The following is a 21,679-nucleotide window of genomic DNA, read 5'->3' as shown; positions in this document are numbered from 1 at the left end:
TCTCGCGATATTCGGCGTCCTGCTCCAGCGCGCCAATTTTCAAAGGCGCTTCCTGTAAACAGAAGGAGAGAGAGAGAGAATAGACAACAGACAGCTGGTCTGCCGCGGCTGTAGTTGAACCGATCGGTCACACCGAGGAACACTGGATCGACAACAACAACAATTGCATTGACGCCTGGCGGAGAGAGGCAGCGCGAGACCCTGTCCACCCTAATGGTCGGAGGTAGAGATTCGGGCCCCTGCTTTGATGACCTAACAATCGGAGCCTACACCCGGGAGCCCAGGATTTGATGACCTAACAATCGGAGCCTACACCCGGGAGCCCAGGATTTGATGACCTAACAATCGGAGCCTACACCCGGGAGCCCAGGATTTGATGACCTAACAATCGGATCTAAAACCTGGAACCCAGTATTTGGTGATTTAACAATCGGACTCTGCCCCCCGGGGGCCCAGGATTTGGTGTCCTAACGATTGCAACGTATCCCGGGAGCCCAGGATTTGATGACCTAACAATCGGAACGTACCCGAGGAACCCATGATTTGGTGACTTAACAATCGGACTCTGCCCCCGGGAGCCCAGGATTTGCTGACCTAACGATTTGAACGTATCCCGGGAACCCAGGGTTTGATGACGGAACAATCCGTCCCTCGCCCCCAGGAGCGCAGGTTTTGATGACCTAGCCCCCAACCCCAACACCGTCCCCAGAGAGGATGCTGTCAGAGGTGCAGCCCTGCCTGCAGCTGCTCCGCATCGGCACCGCCCCGCAGCCCAGCCCGAGGCCCGGAGAGGCTCCGGCGACGGCACCCGCCCGCGACCTCTACACCTTCCTGCCGGTCGGCCAGCGGTGCACCTTCCGCCTCGGCCGCCGAGCCGACCTGACCGATCTGTGCCTGAGCTCAGGGCGGGCCGAAGAGCTCATCTCCCGGGTGCACGCCGAGCTGCAGGCCGAGAGGGGGGCGGCCGGGGGCGACTGGAGAGTGCACATCGTCGACAGGAGCACGAACGGTGAGAGCTGGGGGGGGGGCCATAGTGCGAAAATATGGGGGATGATACAGGGGGATAGAGGAGTCTGTGGAGTATAGGGGAATACGGGTGTGATAAGGGAGGTAGGATACAGGGAGATGGGGGGAATACAAGGGCAAAATATAGGGAAATGGGTGGCTAAGGGAGTCGGATGCAGGGGGGAATGGGAGGGAACAGGGGAATGGGATAGCCTTAATTGAATTCTGATGATAGATACGAAGCTGAAACTAGAAATCTGTTTCTTTCTGCGCCCACAATGTCTGACCTGTTGAATGTTTGTGATGCTTTCTGTCTTTTATTTCAGATTTTCAGCGTTTGTAGTATTTTGTTCTTGTCTTGGGGTTGCGGGGCACTACGAGGTCAAAGGGTGGTTTCGAGGGCGGCAGGAGGTGTGAGTGCATGGCATCAGAAATCTGAGGCCGTTTTAATGTGAAATACTGTTCTCCAGCATTAAAGTCGCCTGCCAACTGTTCAAGCTCTCTGACGTTGATAAACAGCTGTAGCCACGTTTCTGTTAGCGGGAGGGGAACATGAGTATCTTCCTGTTTTTAATTATTCAGGGAATATGGTGTGGCTGGTTAGGCGAGTTACCCTGGAGATGGTGTTGGTGAGCAACCCCCTTGAACCGCAGCAGTCTTGGAGCACTGTTAGGAGATAAGTTGCAGGATTTTGCCTCAGCAGCTGTGCAAAAATATCAGTTATATTACAAATCTGGCTTGGAGGGCAGTTTCTATGCATGTCCTGCGCTTCTCCGGGGTCTGAAAGCGCTGTGGGAGGAACCTTGGTGGGTTACTGCAGTGCGTCTAGCAGATGCTACACATTGCTGCTGCTGCTGTGCTTCGGTGGGAGAAGGGCTGAAGGTTGAAGGTGGTAGATGGTGCCCTAGTCTGTCGGATTACTTGGTCCGGGATTGGCGTCGATATTGGTTGGTGTTGGTTTCAAAAATGATAAAGCGAGCTAATTGTCCTGGTGCCGTCATATATACCTGTGACAGATGGTTCATTAGAAGGAGACACGATGCTGCTTAATGTGAGCTCAGACCTGCAATTTTCTCCTTTGAACCACCTCGGTGCAGTTCTGAACGAGGGCAGATGCTCTCTGGCCACATGGGAGGGAAAACTAGAGGGAGAGAGGCTCCTGAGGGAGGTTACGTCTGTGACCCGCCTGTTCGCCCTTTCCTGGTTTGGTATTAGTGGATGCCGACAAGGTTGGGCGGAAAAACGAACCTTTATTTTCGAATGTTACTTCTCAGTCCTTCAAAAAGGACACGAGGGACAACTTTTCTTTTTAACAGAGTGGTTCGTACGTGGAATGAACTGCCAGAGAAAGTGGTGGAGGCGGGTATAGTTGCAACGATTTGAAAGACATTTGGAGCAAAGAGACCTAAGAGGCAACTTTTTCACGTAGAGGGTGGTACGTGTATGGAATGAGCTGCCAGAGGAAGTGGTGGAGGCTGGTACAATTACAACATTTAAAAGGCATCTGAATGGATCTATGGATAGGAAGGGTTTGGAGGGATATGAGCCGGGTGCTGGCAGGTGGGAAGAGGTTGGGTTGGGATATCTGGTCTGCACGGACAAGCTGGTCCCAAGGGTCTGCTTCTGAGCTGTACATCTCTATGACTCTAAGCAGATGAACAGGAATGGTTTGGATTGAGCAGGCAGGTGGGAACATGGTTGGCGTGGGCTGGGGTTGCACCGAAGGGTCTGCGTAACTCTAAAAGGACAATGATGTGGAGTGCCGGTGTTGGACTGGAGTGGACCAAGTTAATATTCAACGAGGCAAAAGTGAGGACTGCAGATGCTGGAAACCAGAGTTTAGGTCAGAGTGGTGCTGGAAAAGCACAGCAGGTCAGGCAGCATCCGAAGAGCAGGAACATTGACGTTTCGGGCAAGTGCCCTTCATCAGGAATAGAGGCAGGAAGTCTCCAGGGTGGAGGGATGAATGGGGGGGGGAGAGCTGGGGAGAACGTAGCGAATAGTACAATAGGTGTATGGGGATGGAGTTGATAGGTCAGAGGGGAGGGTGGGGAGAAGGTAGCAAAGAGTAGTCTGTTTCAGTACATGGTAACAACGAGGACTGCAGATGCTGGAAACCAGAGTTTAGATCAGAGAGATGCTGGAAAAGCACAACAGGTCAGGCAGCATCCAAGGAGCAAGAAAATCGATGTTTCGGGCAAAAGCCCTTCATCAGGAACAGAGGCAGGGGATTCCAGCTTCTGCGGTCCTCGTTTTTACCTGGTTGATTTTAACCTTACTGTGAATCCTCTTGCAGGGATGCCTGCCTTGAAGAAGTTCTCCTCCTCTCTCTACAAGAATCTCAGGGAGCCTCTCCACCCTACAGGTTCCCCGCCTCTGTCCCTGATGAAGGGCTTTTGCCCGAAACGTCGATGTTCCTGTTCCTTGGATGCTGCCTGACCTGCTGTTTCAGTACATGGTTGAAGAGCTTCAGGGCAGAGGAGATGACCTGGGTGGGTGGGTGCAGTGAGAGAGAGAGAGACTCACTGAGATTCTTGTGGAGGAGAACTTCTTCAAAGTAGGCATCATTAAGGTTAAAATCAGCTAGGCAAAAATCACACAACTAGGAGAAAGTGAGGACTGCAGATGCTGGAGATCAGAGCTGAAAATGTGTTGCTGGAAAAGCGCAGCAGGTCAGGGCAGCATCCGAGGAACAGGAGAAGAAGGGCTCATGCCCGAAACGTCGATTCTCCTGCTCCCTGGATGCTGCCCTGACCTGCTGCGCTTTTCCAGCAACACATTTTCAGCAAAAATCACACACAACACCAGGTTATAGTCCCAACAGGTTCATTTGGAAGCACTGTCCAAGCTTCCGGAGCGCCGCCCCTCCATCGGGTGAAGACTGAAAAGCTGGCGCTTGCAAATATAACCTGGTTTTTGTTGTTGTTGTTGTTGTTGTTGTTTTTAAACCGTTAACAGAAGCGGGCAGGCGGGATGGTTCACGCTGGCGGCTGTGTCCTTTTTGCAGGTACGTTTGTGAATGACATTCGGATCCGCAGAGGCGAGAGGACGGAGCTCTCCGACGGAGACACGGTCACCTTCGGCCACCCGGACGCGGTGAACATCCCGGAGGGCTCGCTGGCCGCCCAGCAGGACTCCGAGTTTTACTTCCTCTTCCAGAGGGTGACGGTGCGCCCGGCGGACTTCGACGCTATCACCAGCCCGGGGCCGGGGGCGGGGGCGGGTGCAGGCGGCGGGGGCGGCGCCTTCCGGCCGGTGTGTTGCTCGGGGCGGCGCCTGTCTCCGCAGCGCGCGCCCCGGGCCCGGATCCGGAGCTTCGCGCGGGGACCGCCGCCGCCTGCACCCGCCCCCGTCCCCGCGCCCCCGCCCCGGGCGACGCTGATCCTCGACTCGATCGGCAGCATCAGCAAACTGAGGTCGCAGCTGCTCCTGCAACTGCAGCCGCCGTGCACGGTCGGGCACGCGCACGGCCACGGCCACGCGCACGGCGGCGACACCAAGCGGCTGCTGCGCGCCCTCCGCCGCCGCCACCACCTGGCCCCGGACTCCCGGCCCCCCGGCTCCGCCCCCGGGCCCGGCCACCCTCCGCCCCCCCAGAAGGCGCCCGCCAAGCACCGGCGGAAGACCGTGCACACCGTGCTCCCGGACCTGGAGGAGGAGATCCAGCGGTTCGCCGTCGAGGTGCAGCACCGCGCCCCGGGCCGGCGCCACTGCAAGTCCGAGTCGGACGTGGACCCCGACCTGTACCGGCAGCTGACACTCGGGCTGCGGGCGCTGTCACCGGAGCGCAAACCTCCCCCCGGGAAACTGGAGCAGGGTGGGCTTGTGCCCCGAGATTCAACAGGGAACGTGCACATCACCCCTTCTGGGTAAGTACCGTGTGTGTGTGTGAGAGAGAGAGAGTTGTTCCAACTTGACAAGACCATGGGGGTTCCCAGGACCTGGCCTCTGAATGACCTTTAGGTCTTTCCTCATCAGGCAGATAGGACAGTGAAGGCAGCGTTTGGTTTGCTTTCCTTTATTGGTCAGAGTATTGAGTACAGGAGTTGGGAGGTCATGTTGCAGCTGTACAGGACATTGGTCAGGCCACTGTTGGAATATTGCATGCAATTTTGGTCTCCTTCCTATCGGAAAGATGTTGTGAAACTTGAAAGGGTTCAGAAAAGATTTACAAGGATGTTGCCAGGGTTGGAGGATCTGAGCTACAGGGAGAGGCTGGGGCTGTTTTCCCTGGAGCGGCGGAGGCTGAGGGGTGACCTTGTAGAGATTTACAAAATTATGAGGGGTATGGATAGGATAAACAGGGGTTCTTTATCCTGGGGTCGGGGAGTCCAGTCTAGAGGGCATAGGTTTAGGGTGAGAGGGGAAAGACTTACGGGGCAACTTTTTTACTCAGAGTATGGTAAGTGTATGGAATGTGCTGCCAGAGGATGTGGTGGAGGCTGGTACAATTGCAACATTTAAGAGGCATCTGGATGGGTATATGAATAGGAAGGGTTTGGAGGGATATGGGCCAGGTGCTGGCAGGTGGGACTAGATTGGATTGGGATATCTGGTTGGCATGGACGGGTTGGACCGAAGGGTCTGTTTCCATGCTGTACATCTCTGAGTCTATAACTGAGGACTGCAGATGCTGGAGATCAGAGTCAAAACACGTGGTGCTGGAAAACCCGCAGCAGGTCAGGCAGTATCCCAGGAGCAGGAGAGTCATGTCTCCAGCATAAGCTCTTCATCAGGAATGTGACTGATTTTTATTTTACCCCCCCCCCCCACACTACCACCTAATTGCAGTCGTGCTGATTTATTCCCCAGCCCCCATCTTGTGTGTGTGTGCAGGTGTGAGACACAGTGAAACACACAAGGTGCATGAATCTTTATTCCATTCCCACCACCAGGGAGAAAAGTAACACCCAAGTGGCCAGTGACAAGCACTGCCCCTCTCATCAAGCAATGTAGGTAAAAACAATGACTGCAGATGCTGGAAACCACAGTCTATGTGAGAGTGGTGCTGGAAAAGCACAGCAGTTCAGGCAGCTCATCAAGGAATGTGGCTGATAAAGGGCTTGTGCTGGAAAGGTCAACTCCTGCTCCTCGGATGCTGCCTGACCGGCTGTGCTTTTCCAGCACCACACTTTTTCCCACTCATCATTCAACCTCTCAGCTTTCAAAGCTCCCTCATTCTGCATCTTCCCCCTTTAAGGTGAAGATGAGAGAAACCTCGTCTGTCCGCCCCAGAATATCACTTCCACAGAGAACAGTGGAGTCTGGGACATGCTCAAGCCTGAGATTCCGGCATTTTTGGAATGCTGGATACTGGAAAACAGAAATAGCTGGAAAAGCTCATCAGGTCTGGTGGCATCTGTGTAGAGAAATCAGAGTTTAACAGCTTAAGGGTCCCATAGCCCTTCCTCAGAACTGTTCTGAAACATTAATTCTAGTTTCTCTCCACAGATGCTGCCAGAGCTGCTCAGGTTTTCTGGATATTTCTGTTTTAGTTTCTGATTCCCAGCATCGACAGTCCTTGTGGTTTTATTGATGACTGTTTGATGTCCAAGAGGGTCCAGTTGTGGGGGTTGGGGGCAGGCAGGAAAGTGAAGTCTATCCTGTTCTGCTATTCAGTCCAGTCTGGCTGAATGGCCTCCTCCTGCTAACTTGCATGACTCTCAGGTGGAAGATGAGCAGGGGTGTTGGGTGGGACATTAGAAAATCTGATATTATACTGGAACAGTATCAATTAGGTATGTCCCTGTCAGGCAAGGAGGAAGTGATAATGTAAGGGAGCCGTGGTTTACTAAAGAAATCGTATCTCTTGTCAAGCGGAAGTGGGAGGCTTATGTGACATTGAGGCGAGATGGTTCAGATGATGCAGATGGAGAGTTACAGATTAGCTTGGAAGGATTTAAAGAGAGAGTTAAGAAGAGCAAGAATGGGACATGAGCAATCTTTAGCAGGTAGAATAAAGGAGAACCCTATAGCTTTCTATAGGTATATGAGGAATAAAAGGATGATCACAGTAGGAATAGGTCCAGTCAAAGACAGAAGTGGGAAGTTGTGTGTGGACCCTTTGGAGATTGGAGAGGTGCTAAATGAATATTTCTCATCTATTTTCACTCAGGGAAAGGAGAATATTGTAGAGGAGAAGACTGAGATACAGGCTAGTAGACTTGAAAGGTTTGAGGTTAGTAAGGAGGAGGTATAATCGATTCTAGAAAATGTGAAAGTAGATAAGTCTCCTGGGCCGGATGGGATTTATCTGAGAATTCTCTGGGAAGCCAGGAAGGAGATGGCCCAGCCTTTGGCCTTGATCGTTGAGTCGTCATTGTCTACAGGTTTAGTACTAGAGAACTGGAGGGTTGCAAATGTTGTGCCCTTGTTCAAAAAGGGCAGTAGAGATGACCCAGGTAATTATCGACCAGTGAGCCTTACATTTGTTGCAGAAAAGTTTTGGAAAGGATCATAAGAGGAAGGATTTATAATCATCGAGCAAGCGACAGTTTAATTGGAAATAGTCAACATGGTTTCGTCAAGGGCAGGTTGTGTCTCACAAACCTCATTGAGTTTTTTTTTGAGAAGGTGACCAAACATGTGGGTGAGGGTAGGGCAGTTGACGTGGTGTACATGGACTTTAATAAAGCCTTTGATAAGGTTCCACGTGGTAGGCTACTGGAGAAAATGCAGAGGCATGGAATTGAGGGTGATTTAGCAATTCACCCTCAATTTGAATTAGAAACTGGCTTTCTGGAAGAAGGCAATGAGTGGTCGTTGATGGAAAATATTCAGCCTGGAGTCCGGTCACTAGTGATGTTCCACAAGGATCTGTTTTGGGACCACTGCTGTTTGTCATTTTTATAAACGACTTGGACACAGGCATAAGTGGATAGGTTAGTAAGTTTGCTGATGATACTAAAGTCGGTGGAATAGTGGACAATGTGGAAGAATGTTACAGGTTGCAGGGGGACTTGGATAAACTGCAAAATTGGGCTGAGGGGTGGAAAATGGAGATCAATGCAGCTAAATGTGAGGTGATTCACTTTGGTAAGAATAACAGGAAGGCAGAATCTGGGTTAATGGAAAGATTCTTGTTAGTGTGGATGTGCAGAGGGATCTTGGTGTCCATGTACCTAGATCCCTGAAAGTTGCCACCCAGGTTGATGGTGCTGTTAAGAAGGCATACGGTGTGTTAGGTTTAATTGGTAGAGGGATTGAGTTCCGGAGCCATGATGTCATGCTGCAACTATACAAAACGCTAGTGCGGCCACACTTGGAAGATTGTGTACAGTTCTGGTCGCCCCATTACAAGAAGGATGTGGAAGCATTGGAAAAGGTGCAGAGGAGATTTCACAGGATGTTGCCTGGTCTGAAGCGAAGGCCTTATGAGGAAAGGCTGAGGGACTTGGGTCTGTTCTCATTGGAGAGGAGAAGGCTAAGAGGGGATTTAGATAGATTAGATTCCCTACAGTGCGGAAACAGGCCCTTCGTCCCAACCAGTCCACACCGTCCCTCTGAAGAGTAACCCACCCTGACCCATTTCCCTCTGACTAGTGCACCTAGCACTACGTGCAATTTAGCATGGCCAATTCAACTAACCTACACATCTTTGGACTGTGGGAGGAAACCCACGCAGACACAAGGAGAATGTGCAAACTCTACACAGACAGTCGCCTGAGGCTGGCATTGAACCTGGCTTTCAGTGTGGCGCTGTGAGGCAGCAGTGCTAACCACTGAGCCACCCTGCCGCCTCTCAAGTGATAGAGACCTACAAGATGATCAGAGGATTAGATAGGGTGGATAGTGAGAGTCTTTTTCCTGGGATGGTGATATCTGCTTGTACAAGGAATCATAACTGCAAATTGAGGAGTCAGAGGCAGTTTCTTTACTCAGACAGTTGTAAGGGTGTGGAATGCCCTGCCTGCCAATGTAGTTAACTCAGCCACACTAGGGGCATTTAAACAGGATTTGGATAAGCATATGGATGATGGTGGGATAGTGTAGGGGGATGGGCTTAGATTAGTTCACAGGTTGGCGCAACATCGAGGGCCAAAGAGCCTGCTCTGTGCTGTATTGTTCTACGTTGTATGTTCCAGATTGGGCCGAATGTCCTTTTCCAGTGCCATATCATCTAATGGGGTTGGATAAAGAATTTATTAATTGTGTACAGGAATATCCAGGGACCTCAGTTTCAGGTTATTGCAATGTGCCACCAGCTATTTAGATTTAATAAACAGCCACACTGAATGTTCACGCTAAGGGTTTGTACTGCACAGTGATCTGGCTGTGGTTAGAGTGTGTGTGGGTTTGGCTGCTTTGTTGTGGCAAGCCTCAAAGCTTTGGGAGAGACCAGAGATGAGAAACGGTAACTAAGGCAGAGTCAGAGAGTCTTACAGCACAGAAACAGACCCTTCGGTCCAACCAGTCCACGCTAACCAGGATTCCCAAATTAAACTCGTCCCACTTGTCTGCGATTGGTCCATATCGCTCCAAACCTTTCCCATTCATGTATCTTGTCCAAATCAGAAACAATGATTTTAGCAAAAGTTTTAGTTTTAAGAAGATTAGTCAACAAAAGTGCAGAGAATTGTCTTTCCTGAGAGTATTGCATCAGGGAACACTATCCACAGGAAAGGAGCTGAAATAAGAGAGCATTACCGCTAATGCACCAGCAGTCAGTAAGCAGCCGACACTGTTCCCCAGGGAAGGAGCAGCCGACACTGTTCCCCAGGGAAGGAGCAGGTGCAGTGCGATTAGCTTAGAATTACTTAAACAAAGAGTCCCCACAGTGGTCTGTGACGGGTAAGGGGCTGTGCTGCACAACTGAGGTCAAATTAAACCTGAGTTCAAATGGACTTTGGACTGTGGAATGGTTACCACACTAAAGGAGGCCATTTGGCCCATTGAACCTTCGCCAGCTCTCTGCAAGAGAAACCTAGCTGGTGCAGCTCCCTGCCCTGACCCTGTAACACTGCAACATTGTTCCCCCTTCAGCTGCTTATGCACTTACACATCTGAAAGTCACACCCATAGAGTCATAGAGCACAGAAACAGACCCTTTGGTCCAACTATTCCATGCCAAACCTAATCCCTAAACTAAACTAGTCCCACCTGCCTGCTCCTGGCCCATATCCTTCCAAAACTTTCCTGTTCATGTACTTATTCAAATGTCTTAAACATTGTAATTTTACCCACATCCATCACTTTCTCAGGAAGTTCATTCCACACGTGAACCACCCTATGTGTAAAAAAAATTGCCCCTCAAGTCTTTTTTAAATCTCTCTCCTCTCACCTTAACTCTGCCCCCAGTCTTGAAATTCCCCTCCGAAGGAAAATGTAACTATGTTTAACTCTATCTGTACCTTTCTTTATTTTATTAAGTTAAAAAGCACACCACACCAGGTTATAGTCCAACAGGTTTATTTGGAAGCACTAGCTTTGGGAGCGCTGCTCCTTCATCAAGTGGTTGTGGAGTATAAAATCGTAGGACACAGAATTTATAGCAAAAGTTTACAGTATGATGTTACTAAAATTAAATACTTGAAAAAAAACCTGGATTGTTTGTTAAGTCTCTCATCTTTTAGAATGACCACGTTGGTTTCAGTTCTTACTTATGAAAATCCCAGAGCTTTCTTAAAGTTACATTCTCAAGTGAACTTTAACAATTGGTGTCATGTTGGCCCAGATAATGCACTGAAGGTGTGAGGTGCCCTGTGTGAGGCTGTCTGTGCCCCACTGTTCAGACTGATTCTGTTTCTAAAAAGGGATTTACAGAATCTTACATGGATTCATGCAGTTTTGAGCAAAATAAAATTTAATTCTGCAAGAACAAATTCACCCCACAAGCTTTTACTTGTGTGTGTGTGTGCGCACACGCATAGTGCAGTATGCGTGTCTGTGAGTGTAAAGGGGATATGTTTGAGAGGGTGAGTGTGGGAGTGTATGAGACAGGATCTGTGTGTGTGTGTGTCTCTCTGTCTGTGTAGTGCAGTGGGATCACCTGTAGTGCGACATGAACCCAAGGTCCCTGGTTTAATGCCATCCCCATGGGTGCCCATTCTGAAAGATGAGAGACTTAACAAACAATTCAGGTTTTTTTTTCAAATATTTAATTTCAGTTACATCACACTGTAAACTTTTTCGAAAAATTCTGTGTCCTACGATCTTGTACTCCAAAGGAGCAGCGCTCCCAAAGCTAGTGCTTTCAAATAAAAAAAGTCCCAGCCAACCCAGCCTTTCTTTATAACTCAAAACCTTCCATACCTGGTAACATCCTGGTAAATCGCTTCTGAACCCTCTCCAACTTCATAACATCCTTCCTATAACTGGGAGACCAGAACTGGACACAGTACTCCAGCCTGAAGCTGCCTTTCCCACATCTTTCGGACACTGTTCCAGATCCTAACCACCTGTTCATGAGGAGAGCAGACTGTAATTGTTGCTGCATTACTGTGTCATGGCTCTAACATACGAATCCCTGTCCAAGCACCACATCTGTCTAGTGGCTGAAATATGCTGCTGTTCCTTCAGTATGATTTGGGTGATTATCCTGGGACTCCCTCCCTGACAGCATTGTACTGACATTGAATGGACTGCAGCTGCTGACGAATGTTGTTCACCAGAATGTTCTCCGGGGCAACTGGGGATGAGGGAATAAACGAGGAGGCAGAGCTCGCTACCCCTGAATGGATAGAGGGAACGAGATCATCTTTCTACATGTCCTGTGCACTCACTCTCCAGTGCCTCTATCACTGTTGACAATGTGCTGCCTGGGACGATGGGGAGTGCGGTTAGATTCACCTTTGGCAGAAAGTCTGAGTATTTTGCAGCCAGTGAGGTACTTTGGAAATGGAATGAGTGTTACAGTGAAAACTCAGCAGGTAACTGCACACTGCAAGCTTCTCCAACAGAAACATCGCATTGACAATGGACATTTTTTAAAAATTCTGGATCAGTGGTGCTGGAAGAGCTTTGGATGCTGCCTGAACTGCTGTGCTCTTCCAGCACCACTAATCCAGAATCTGGTTTCCAGCATCTGCACATTGTTTTTACCTCCTTTTTTAAAAAAAATTGCCGATTGAGCAGCCTCTGTGTTTGTCTTTGAAACAGCGGCAGGGTTCTCTCCACCCGTCTGTGAGGGCTTCCCTGTCACACCCCACCCGCCTGCTAGGGGCTTCCCTGTCACACCCCACCCGCCTGCTAGGGGCTTCCCTGTCACACCCCACCCGCCTGCTAGGGGCTTCCCTGTCACACCCCACCCGCCTGCTAGGGGCTTCCCTGTCACACCCCACCCGCCTGCTAGGGGCTTCCCTGTCACACCCCACCCGCCTGCCAGGGCTTCCCTGTAACACACCACCCGCCTGCTAGGGGCTTCCCTGTCACACCCCACCCGCCTGCTAGGGGCTTCCCTGTCACACCCCACCCGCCTGCTAGGGGCTTCCCTGTCACACCCCACCCGCCTGCTAGGGGCTTCACTAACACCCCACCCACCTGCGAGGGGCTACACTGTAACACTCCACCTGAACTGGACTTCCCCAGCACCGCCCTGAGGTGGGAGCCCCTGCTGGTTTTGTTCTTATCCTCCCGCTTTGGATTTGAACCTGAGATCCCGTGAGTCTGCAGGGAGGGTGTGACCTCTGCCTGACTCAGTCAGGAAGGCTCTATAAGCTTCCTCGCTGAGCTGGAAGGTAGCCAGCAAACCTACATCTGTAACCTCAACCCGAGCTACAAACCTTCTCAGAACCTGCTGGGAAGACTCTATCACCAGGGGCGGCACTGCTGCCTCCCAGCACCAGGGACCCAGGTTCGATTCCAACCTCGGGTGACTCTCTTTATGGAGTTTGCACATTGCCTGTGCAGGTTTCCTCCCACAATCCAAAGATGTGCAGCTTAGGTGAATTGGCCGTGCTAAATTGCACATTGTGTTCAGGGATGTGTAGGTCAGGTGTAAATAGTCAGGGGTAAATATAGAGCAATAAGGTAAGGGAATGGTTCCGGGTGGGTTACTGTTCAGAGGGTCAGTGTGGACTTGTTGGGCCAAATGGCCTGTTTTCACACTGCAGGGAATGTAATCAAATCTAATCATCTTGTTTCAAATGATCTCGTACCAATTGCTGTTTGTGAGAGAATCGCAAATATCTGCCATACTTTCTGTATGTCACCTCATTTCACTGCAACACTCCCTGTTGAATCCTTTTGCCTGAGAGTTTAGTGGAAATAGTTGGGTGGATAGTTTCTCCTGACCCCATTATCTGGAAAGCTTTGATTGGGTCCCTCAGTTCACCTTCTAAAGTCCAGGGAATGGAAGACTGATTTGTAGACACTCCCTTTGTAGTTTAGCCCTTTGAGCCGGGTTGTCGGTTTCGGTTTTTAATAACTTTTTGATTCTGTCGTGCCTTTTCCTTTAGTTCAGTCTTTGCACTGTATAATTTGCACTTGTTTGCTTTAACATGTCTGCCGTCCCTGGGATCACTGGGACCTTAACCCTTCCCCTCCCCTCCCCTCTCCTGCCTTAGCGTGGTAGTTCTGCTCTCATGTTATAAGAAAAATCACATAATAGCAGCACTATTTAAACGAATGGAGACCAGAATCCTGTTATAACCGACACCTGTTTTAAAATATTGCCCTTTAGAAACACTGTCCCCAATTCATCCATCATTTTACAGCGAATTTGCATCAATGAAACACACATTATTACAGACAAACGGACTCAGAGTGTGGGGCTGGAAAAGCACAGCAGGTCAGGCAGCATCCGAGGAGCAGGAGAGTCGACGTTTGGGGCAAAAGCCCTTCATCGGGAAGGGATCATCACCCGAAATGGCGATTCTCCTGCTCCTCGGATGCTGCCTGACCTGCTGTGCTTTTCCAGCCCCACTCTCTGGAGTCTGATCTCCAGCATCTGCAGTCCTCACTTTCCCCCTGAAGCTCACATTGCGGCCTCCTGTCTGCAGGAGGTGGGAAAGATGGTCTGTCACCGGTTCTGGCAGGGTCCTGGCGAGATTTTGGGGACGGGAGACCTGGGCAGCCCATCGACTAACCACCGCGTCTGTTTCTCTCCACTTCCCCCCCCCCGCCAGAAAGAAGAGAGGTCGGCCACGGAAACATCCTCTGGGCAGCATCCCGCTGGCTTCCAAGGTGATGTGCAAGGTCTTCACTCACACCCTGTACACAGCAGAGCAGTGTGCCGCTGGGCGGTGCCAACTCCCCCAGGGGGACACGGTGGAGTGGGTGCAGTGTGATGACTGTGATGCCTGGTACCATGTGGCTTGTGTCGGCTGTAACTACACGGCCATGAAAGAGGCTTCGGCTGAATTTCACTGCGGCTGTACATAACCCTCACTGAGGACACGTCAGTCAGTGACTCTGTTCCCAGTCCTCCTGGGTTCTCCTTTATAACTCCGTGACCGTCAGTGGAAAATGTCGACAAATCTCTCTTGTGCCCACTGGCCTTTCTGCGTCCGGGAAATCTGCTTGAAAGTCAAGGTGTTTCGGGCCAGGACTTTCAACGGCTTCTGTTCTCTGGGAGTTTTATTGGTAGTTAAAAGTATTGCCTATATTATGTTATTTTCGCTAGAAGGGGGTGCTGTTAATTCGGAGGTTCTGCAATGGGTCACGTCTGGTGCAATCCCATATTGATAGCTCTAGACAGTAGCGTGGATGGTCAGACCTGGTCAAGTGGCTGACAGTCTGATTTCTTCCTTGGTACAGGTTTGGGGGGAGAGGAGGAGGAGGAGTGCTGGATCAGTGCACTCTTCCTGTTGTAATAAGCTATTTCAGTATCAAAGCACATAAGTTTGTCATAAATGTTTGGAATATTTAGCGGATGTATTTTAAAGGAAATCTTGCTGCGTGATTGGGATCAGGGTCCCAGGAGCAAGGCCAATGATGTCTTCATTGGCGAACAGGTCACAGGGAACTCAACCGTTGCGATATCAACTGCCAGGGATGCAATCTGACAACGTTGCTATTTGCAAGATCTGTAACAATAACGACACCGTATATTTAATTCAACATAGTTTATCGGAAGGGAGAATATCCATCAAGAATCCTGTTCCTGAACAATGTCCAGTGACCTTGTGTTGGACTGTGCTCTGTGTGTCTTTGAGGGCTCCAGCTCATCTGGGCTGATTCTTTGTGCCTAAGTGGGATGTTAGGATGGTGGTGTAGGATGCTAACTGCTCCATTGTGCTTGCACCCCTTCCATTACCTGCTGCTAACGTTCCCAGCGTCCGAACCCAGCTGTTGCCTGGGCCCAATGCAGGTGACAAATGATACCTTGGAGGGTCTTTCAGGATTGGTCTAGAATGAGCCCCTTACCAGCTAAGAATGTGCTCCTTGACCGCGTGCAGCCTGGCGATTGGCTCAGGATGTCAGGGAGCTGGGCATGTTTCCCATTAACTGGCATTTTAAATGCTGAGAATGATTGGCCAGCCCTCCAAATCTTTGTGTCAATTCAGCAGAGTCCAATGGCTTTGTCTGCGGACTTGGCTCCCAAATCAGGAAGAATTGTTGTACTCCCACAGCGTCCTTTTCAAACTGTTCCGAGAATATTTTTGCCTCCCAGCCAATGAATGACTTTTGGAAGGTAATCACTCTGTATTTGTTGTGAGCCGGTACAGTTTTGTTTACAGGAGACTTTGGCTGTGCCCCAGACTGGTTCACGAGATGGCAGGGCTGATGTATGAGGAGCGACTGGATCGGTTAGGACTGTATTCACTGGGATTTAGAAGAATAAGGAGGGATCTCTGAGAGGGTAAACACAGGAAGGGCTTTCCTGTCGACTGGAGTCGTCTAACATCATGAGGTCACAAGGAGACAGGCCAGCCTATGGAATTCTCCGCCAGAAAAAGCAATGGGAGCCAAAACATTGAGCGTTTTCAAGAAGATGTTAGACAAGGAATCAAAGCATGTTAGGAGAAAGCAGCGACAGGGCTTCTGAATTGGATGACCAGCTGTGATTATATTGAATGGTGGAACAGGCTCAAAGGGCCAAATTGCCTACTTCTATTTGCTCTGTTTACTGTTCTAGACATCGTACACTGGAACAGCCTCTGCCATGTCCGACTGTAGACAGCTCCTGTGGTCGGCACGTGGCAAGATTCTTCCCTTCTGGGTCCCTGGGAATCTGTATGTCCCCCGGGGGAGAATGCTGGAATCAGCAATTATAGTTGTTTCCCAAAATCCGATAGCAAACAAATGCTTGTTCAGTGATAAATGGTGCATTAACTCACATTCCTGGTGATATTGCTGCCTTGCACAGATGGGTTCCAATGGTATATAATTCGTGAGTCCCTGGTGCTGCCCAGGAGCTTCAACAGGACCCCAGCACAATCATTTAAATCATATTTGATCATGTTTCTGTTTGCCTTCTAACAGAGAATTGAGGTAAGGTCTTTGACCGGTGCCCCAAGCACCCATAACGTTGTCGTACGAGATGAATTCCTCCCCTAACACAACCATGAACATTTTTCTTTTCGATTTTAAGACAATATGGCTGCTGGGGGTGAGTGAGCTTGACCACATGATGGATCTGAAATAGAACAGAGTCCAGCGTCTTTGTTTCGATTGTCGTGTGTTCCTTTCTTGGGTTTTTATGGTGTAAATCCAAAACGCACTTCCAAAGTGGCCTGCAGGTCGGGCCTGGCGTGGAGTCTTGGTGAAGGGTCATGGCCCTGAAACATCAATGCTGGCTCCTTTCTCAACAAATCCTGCCCAATCAGAGGGGATGGGAGTCACCTGACTTTAACTATCCCCTTATTGTTCAAACTCCTGAAGGTTTAATGTGAGTGGGGAGGAGGCTGGCAGGTTTATTTTGAAATCCAGGAAAGCTGGAGTGATGGTGGAGAGTATTTAGAGGTAACAAGAAGCCTCTCAAAGCTGGGTGTTTGTTTCCAGAACATGTCTGTACTGAGCCACCTGAGTGACAGTAGCTATTTGGAACAGAGAACATGAAATGATCATTCCACACTGGATGAGAAAGTTTTAAAAGTGTCCTTGGCTTTTATAAATGGATATAAAAGAGTAGGAGGGAGTTATTCTAAACTGGTTACACTGTGGCTTCTTTTGACTATTGCTGGCTGTCATCTTTCTCTCATTGCCCTTGCGTAGGGCTGCAGCAGTTCAGTGGGTGGGGGAGTAGCTGGAACTTTCTGCTAAGTGGAGGGAGGAGAGATCCAAAAGGTGGAAGCTTTTGATCACCTCCCTGGCCTGTTTCCCACAATAATCAATGGGGCTCATCATAGTTCAGCGGTCAATGCCCAGGCAGTGCTGAGTTACATTATCAATAACAAAAGCAGAAGTTGCTGGCAGAGTTACTTTATCTTGGGTTAAAGAGGGAAATGAAGCACAGTTGCACCTGAGGAAGGGAATTCCATCCACTCTCAGAGCAACGTCAAGGTTCCGAGTCAGGATTGTGTGAAAAAAGCAAGAAATGTTCTCCAGCGAAGGTCACAGAGCGCCGTTATCAAAGGTTTTGGAAATTATGAGGGTGTTTTAATGGGATAGATGGGACAAACTTTCTTCAGTCTGTTGGGGGAAAAGACTTAAAATTTATTCAATAATGCACTTCAAGGCCTCTGACCGTGTTAGAGCGCCTTCCAGCTGTCAAAGGCTTTGTCAGGCAGGCCAGCAGAGGAGACTGATTTAAGGTGATTGCTGAAAGGGGAAAGTTGGAGAAGATTTAACAGCTTCAAAGGGGGAGTTGATTAAATGCTTGATTTTTAATGAGTGAAGAAATTGCAGGGTAATGAGGGTGGGAAATTACAGGGTAATGGGGAATGGAAGGGCTAGCACAGGCACCATGGGCTAAATAGTCTCTTCCTGCCAATGTTTACTTAGTTCTCTCCTAATATAATTTTCCTTAAATTCGCAAAGTTCAGATATATTTCCTTATTTTATAATCATTTTGTACATGCCAAGCACTTATTTGTGGATCTTGCTGAATTATTTATTTTTAAAAAGGGTATGTTGTTTCTTCCCTCTGTTTTTAATTTGACCATTTTCTACACTGATCAGTTTTGAGGACAATTCGAGTTTTCAGTGAGCAGTGTTTATTGGGGAGGGGGGTTGTTATGTTGCAATGTTGGAGCCCGTGTCTCACTGCTCTCCTCCACAAGGTGGAGCCCGTGCCCCACTGTGTCTCACTGGTAAAGTGCAGCAATTTGCTTTTGAGGTAAATGTTGAATTAGCAACTTTTTGAAAAATGGCATTTCTATAATCAGGGCGGAGTCGAATATGTTTCTGATCCTCGAAACCGAATTCTTGCTGATTTTAAAATGGCTAGTAAAGCTTATTAGGAGAAAGTGAGGACTGCAGATGCTGGACAATAGGTCAGGCAGCATGTGACAATCAGGAGAGTTGACATTTTTGATGAAGAGCTTATGCATGAAACGTCGACCCTCCTGCTCCTTGGATGCTGCCTGACCTGCTGTGCTTTTCCAGCGCCACACTTTACGACCGGTAAAGCTTATTATGTGATTTGCACAGGGACCTACCAAGCATGGGGCTGACTGCTTTGCCTCCATCAAGCAATATAAAGCAATTTGTTAATTTTTTTTTTAAAAGTGATTGAAGATGTTGTAATGAGGGGAGGAAATGACTGTGTAGTGAAATGCAGCCTGCTGATTGACATCTGGGCGATAGTGTGAGCTGTTTAACTGAGCAAAGGTTATTCTCAGGCAGAAATTTAAAAAGGGCTAGATAAACTCAGCTGGCCTGTCAGCACCTGCAGAGAGGGAGGATCAGAGTCTAATCTTCTGCCAGTTAATACTTGCTTCCTCTTTACTTCTGCTGCAGACCTGTGGAGTTTAAATGATCCCTTCCTCCTGGAAATGGTCCGATTGGAACACTGGCTCTCATTCTCTCTGCTCATCTCAACCCGGGTATTGGTTTTATATTCATTCACGGGATGAGGGTGTCGCTGGCTAGGCTGGCATTTATTGCCCAGAGGGCAACCGCGTGTAGGCCGGGCCAAGTGATATTGGCAGATTTTCTTCCCGAAAGGACGTTGGTGAACCAGATGGAATTTTCCAACAATTGATCATCATTTAGACTCTGAATTCCACACTTTTATTGAATTCGAATTCCACCATCTGCCACGTCGGGATTCGAGTCAGTGTTCCCAGAACATTGTTACCTGGCTCTATCTGGGTTAACTGTCCAGCGATAGTACCAGAAAGCCATTGTCTCCCCTTTTAAAGGGGTGAAGTGTGATCCCAGGCAGAGACAGTGGGGAGAAGAGAGATCTCTGTGAGTAAAGCCAAGTGGCTGAGAGTCTGGGTGAGTGATGGTTCACTATATACAGTACAGGTGTGTTCGGAAAGGTGCTAAATCCTATCTTTTCCTTTTCTTTCCCGTAACTGCACAGTGGAGTGGTTTTGAGTGAGGGAAGGGTTGTAGTCAGATCACTACAGAATGGAACCTGGCAACAGGACCCAATGGGTCCGATAAGTAGAATCTTATTCCCAGGCATTTTAATGTTTAAAAGCTTTGATCCAGGCTTTGGGAATGGATGATTGAGTGGGTAGTTGTTTGGTACAGAATCCAGTATTGGGGGAGGGGGTGGAGAAAGAACATTTTCTGGAAGCATTTTGTCTTTCTCTGATCAGGGCAGTTTGTAAGAGTACCTATTCAAGAGCAATGCCAGCATTTCTACTGCCTGAGAGCGCTGATTGGTCACTGAGTGGATCCTGATACCATGGAGAATGCACCAGTTAATCTTGATTGACAGTTAACTGCCAGGCATCTTTTTGATTTCAGTAATTCAAAGTGAACAGGGTCCTCTGCAGAGTCTGACCCATGCTTTTTGGGAATTATGTTTTTGCTATGATCATTGTAACTGCTTCCTTCTCAGAAGCATGGTAATATTCTTGCTGTGTCACTGCCCGTTTTCAATAAACAATACTGCCCATGCTGTTTCTCTCTTACACTGTGTCTATATTCCCACTGTTTGGAAGATGCAGTCGATGCCTGTAGCACAGTATCCCAGCAACGATGCACTGTTGCAGATGAGTAAGTGGACACCTTTAAGAACATCCAGCAGCTGCCTTTGAAGAGTCAGAGAGCTTAGTCATGGAGATGTACAGCACGGAAACAGACCCTTCAATCTAACTAGTCCATGCTGACCAACTATGCTAAATTAATCTAGTCCCATTTGCCAGCATTTGGACCATATCCCTCTAAACCCTTCCTATTCATACACCCACCCAGATACCTTCCTAGGTACCAGCCTCCATCACTTCCTCTGGCAGCTCATTCCATACACGCGCCACCATCTAAGTGAAAAAGTTGATCCCTTAGGTCCCTTTTAAAATTTTTCCCTACACCTATGCCCTCTAGCTCTGGACTCCCCCAATTCAGGGAAAAGACCTCGCACCTTTACCCCATCCTGCTCATGATTTTATAAGCCTCTATAAGGTCACCCCTCAGCCTCTGACACTCCAAGGAAAACAGCACCAACCTATTCAGCCTGTTCCTGTAGCTCAAATCCTCCAACCCTGGCAACATCTTTCTAAATCTTTTCTGAACCATTTAAAGTTTCACAACATCCTTCCGATAGGAGGGAGACCAGAATTGCACACAATATTCAAAAAGTGACCTAACCAATGTCCTATACAGCAGCAACATGACCTCCTAACTCCTGTATTCAATGCTCTGACAAATAATGGAAAATATACCAAACACTTTGTTTACTATTCTATCTAACCGCAATTCTACTTTCAAGGAGCTATGATCCGGAACTCTAAGGTCTCTTTGGGAAAGCTTAAGAGAGAGAATTCTCCAGGTGGAGGCTGGAGAGCTAAAGACATGAGTCATACAGTACAGAAACACATCCTTCGGCCCAACCAGTCCATGCTGTTCCCAAGCTAAACGAGCCTGACCTGCCTGCGCTTGGCCCATATCCCTCCAGACAGTTCCTATCCATGTACTTACCCAAATGGCTTTTACATGTTGCAACTGTACCCACATCCTTCACTTCCTCGGGGCATTCACTCTGCTATAATACAGGTTTCATCAGCATGAATTGGCTTTAATGTGATTGGCTTGTTATTTGTTGGATGTAAACTTTCCTTACCTGTATTAGCAAGGACGCGATTCCCTAATGGAGGTGCCACACTATACTTGCCGTGTGTGAATACTCCGTATATTCCCTTGGGAAATTCGAATCCAAACTGGAACTGTTGCATTCCTGCACACTCCTTCACCTTACAACGTATCCTTACATGAACGTCCAAAGGAAGTGATGGATGTGGGTACAATTTCAACATTTAAAAGACATGTGGATAAATACATGAATTGGAAATGTTTGGAGGCATATGGGCCACGTACAGGCAGGTGGGACTAGTTTTGTTTCGAAATGGGGCAGCACAGTAGCTCGGTGGTTAGCACTGCTGCCTCACAGCGCCAGGACCTCGGTTTGATTCCAGCAGGTTCGGTGAATTGGCCGTGCTAAATAGTGATCAGAAATGTTTGGTTAGGAGTAAATATAGGATAATAGGGTAGGGAATGAGTCTAGGTGGTTTACTCTTCAGAGGGTCGGTCTGGACTTGTTGGGCTGAAGGGCCTGTTTCCACACTGCAGGGATTCTATGATTCTAATGTGGTCAGTGTGGTGGCTCAGTGGTTAGCACTGCTGCCTTACAGCTCCAGGGACCCAGGTTCAATTACAACCTCAGGCAGCTGTCTGTGTG

General features: G+C 48.8%; 1 protein-coding gene across 1 annotated transcript; it reads left to right on the top strand.

Moving 5' to 3' along the window:
- The first annotated feature begins 85 nt into the window (after nt 1-85).
- On the top strand, nt 86-19,897 carry tcf19l (transcription factor 19 (SC1), like). Its single transcript, XM_060851170.1, has 3 exons — nt 86-1,009; nt 4,013-4,874; nt 14,070-19,897. Exons 1-3 carry the CDS (start codon nt 715-717, stop codon nt 14,323-14,325), a joined length of 1,413 nt encoding a protein of 470 aa, XP_060707153.1. The 5' UTR covers nt 86-714; the 3' UTR covers nt 14,326-19,897.
- Nucleotides 19,898-21,679: the final 1,782 nt, after the last annotated feature.

The sequence above is a fragment of the Hemiscyllium ocellatum genome, chromosome 35 (genome assembly GCF_020745735.1).
Source record: "Hemiscyllium ocellatum isolate sHemOce1 chromosome 35, sHemOce1.pat.X.cur, whole genome shotgun sequence".
NCBI classification, from domain to species: Eukaryota; Metazoa; Chordata; class Chondrichthyes; order Orectolobiformes; family Hemiscylliidae; genus Hemiscyllium; species Hemiscyllium ocellatum.
Note: the sequence above shows the minus strand (reverse complement) of the source record. Positions and strands in the feature narration are given on the sequence as shown.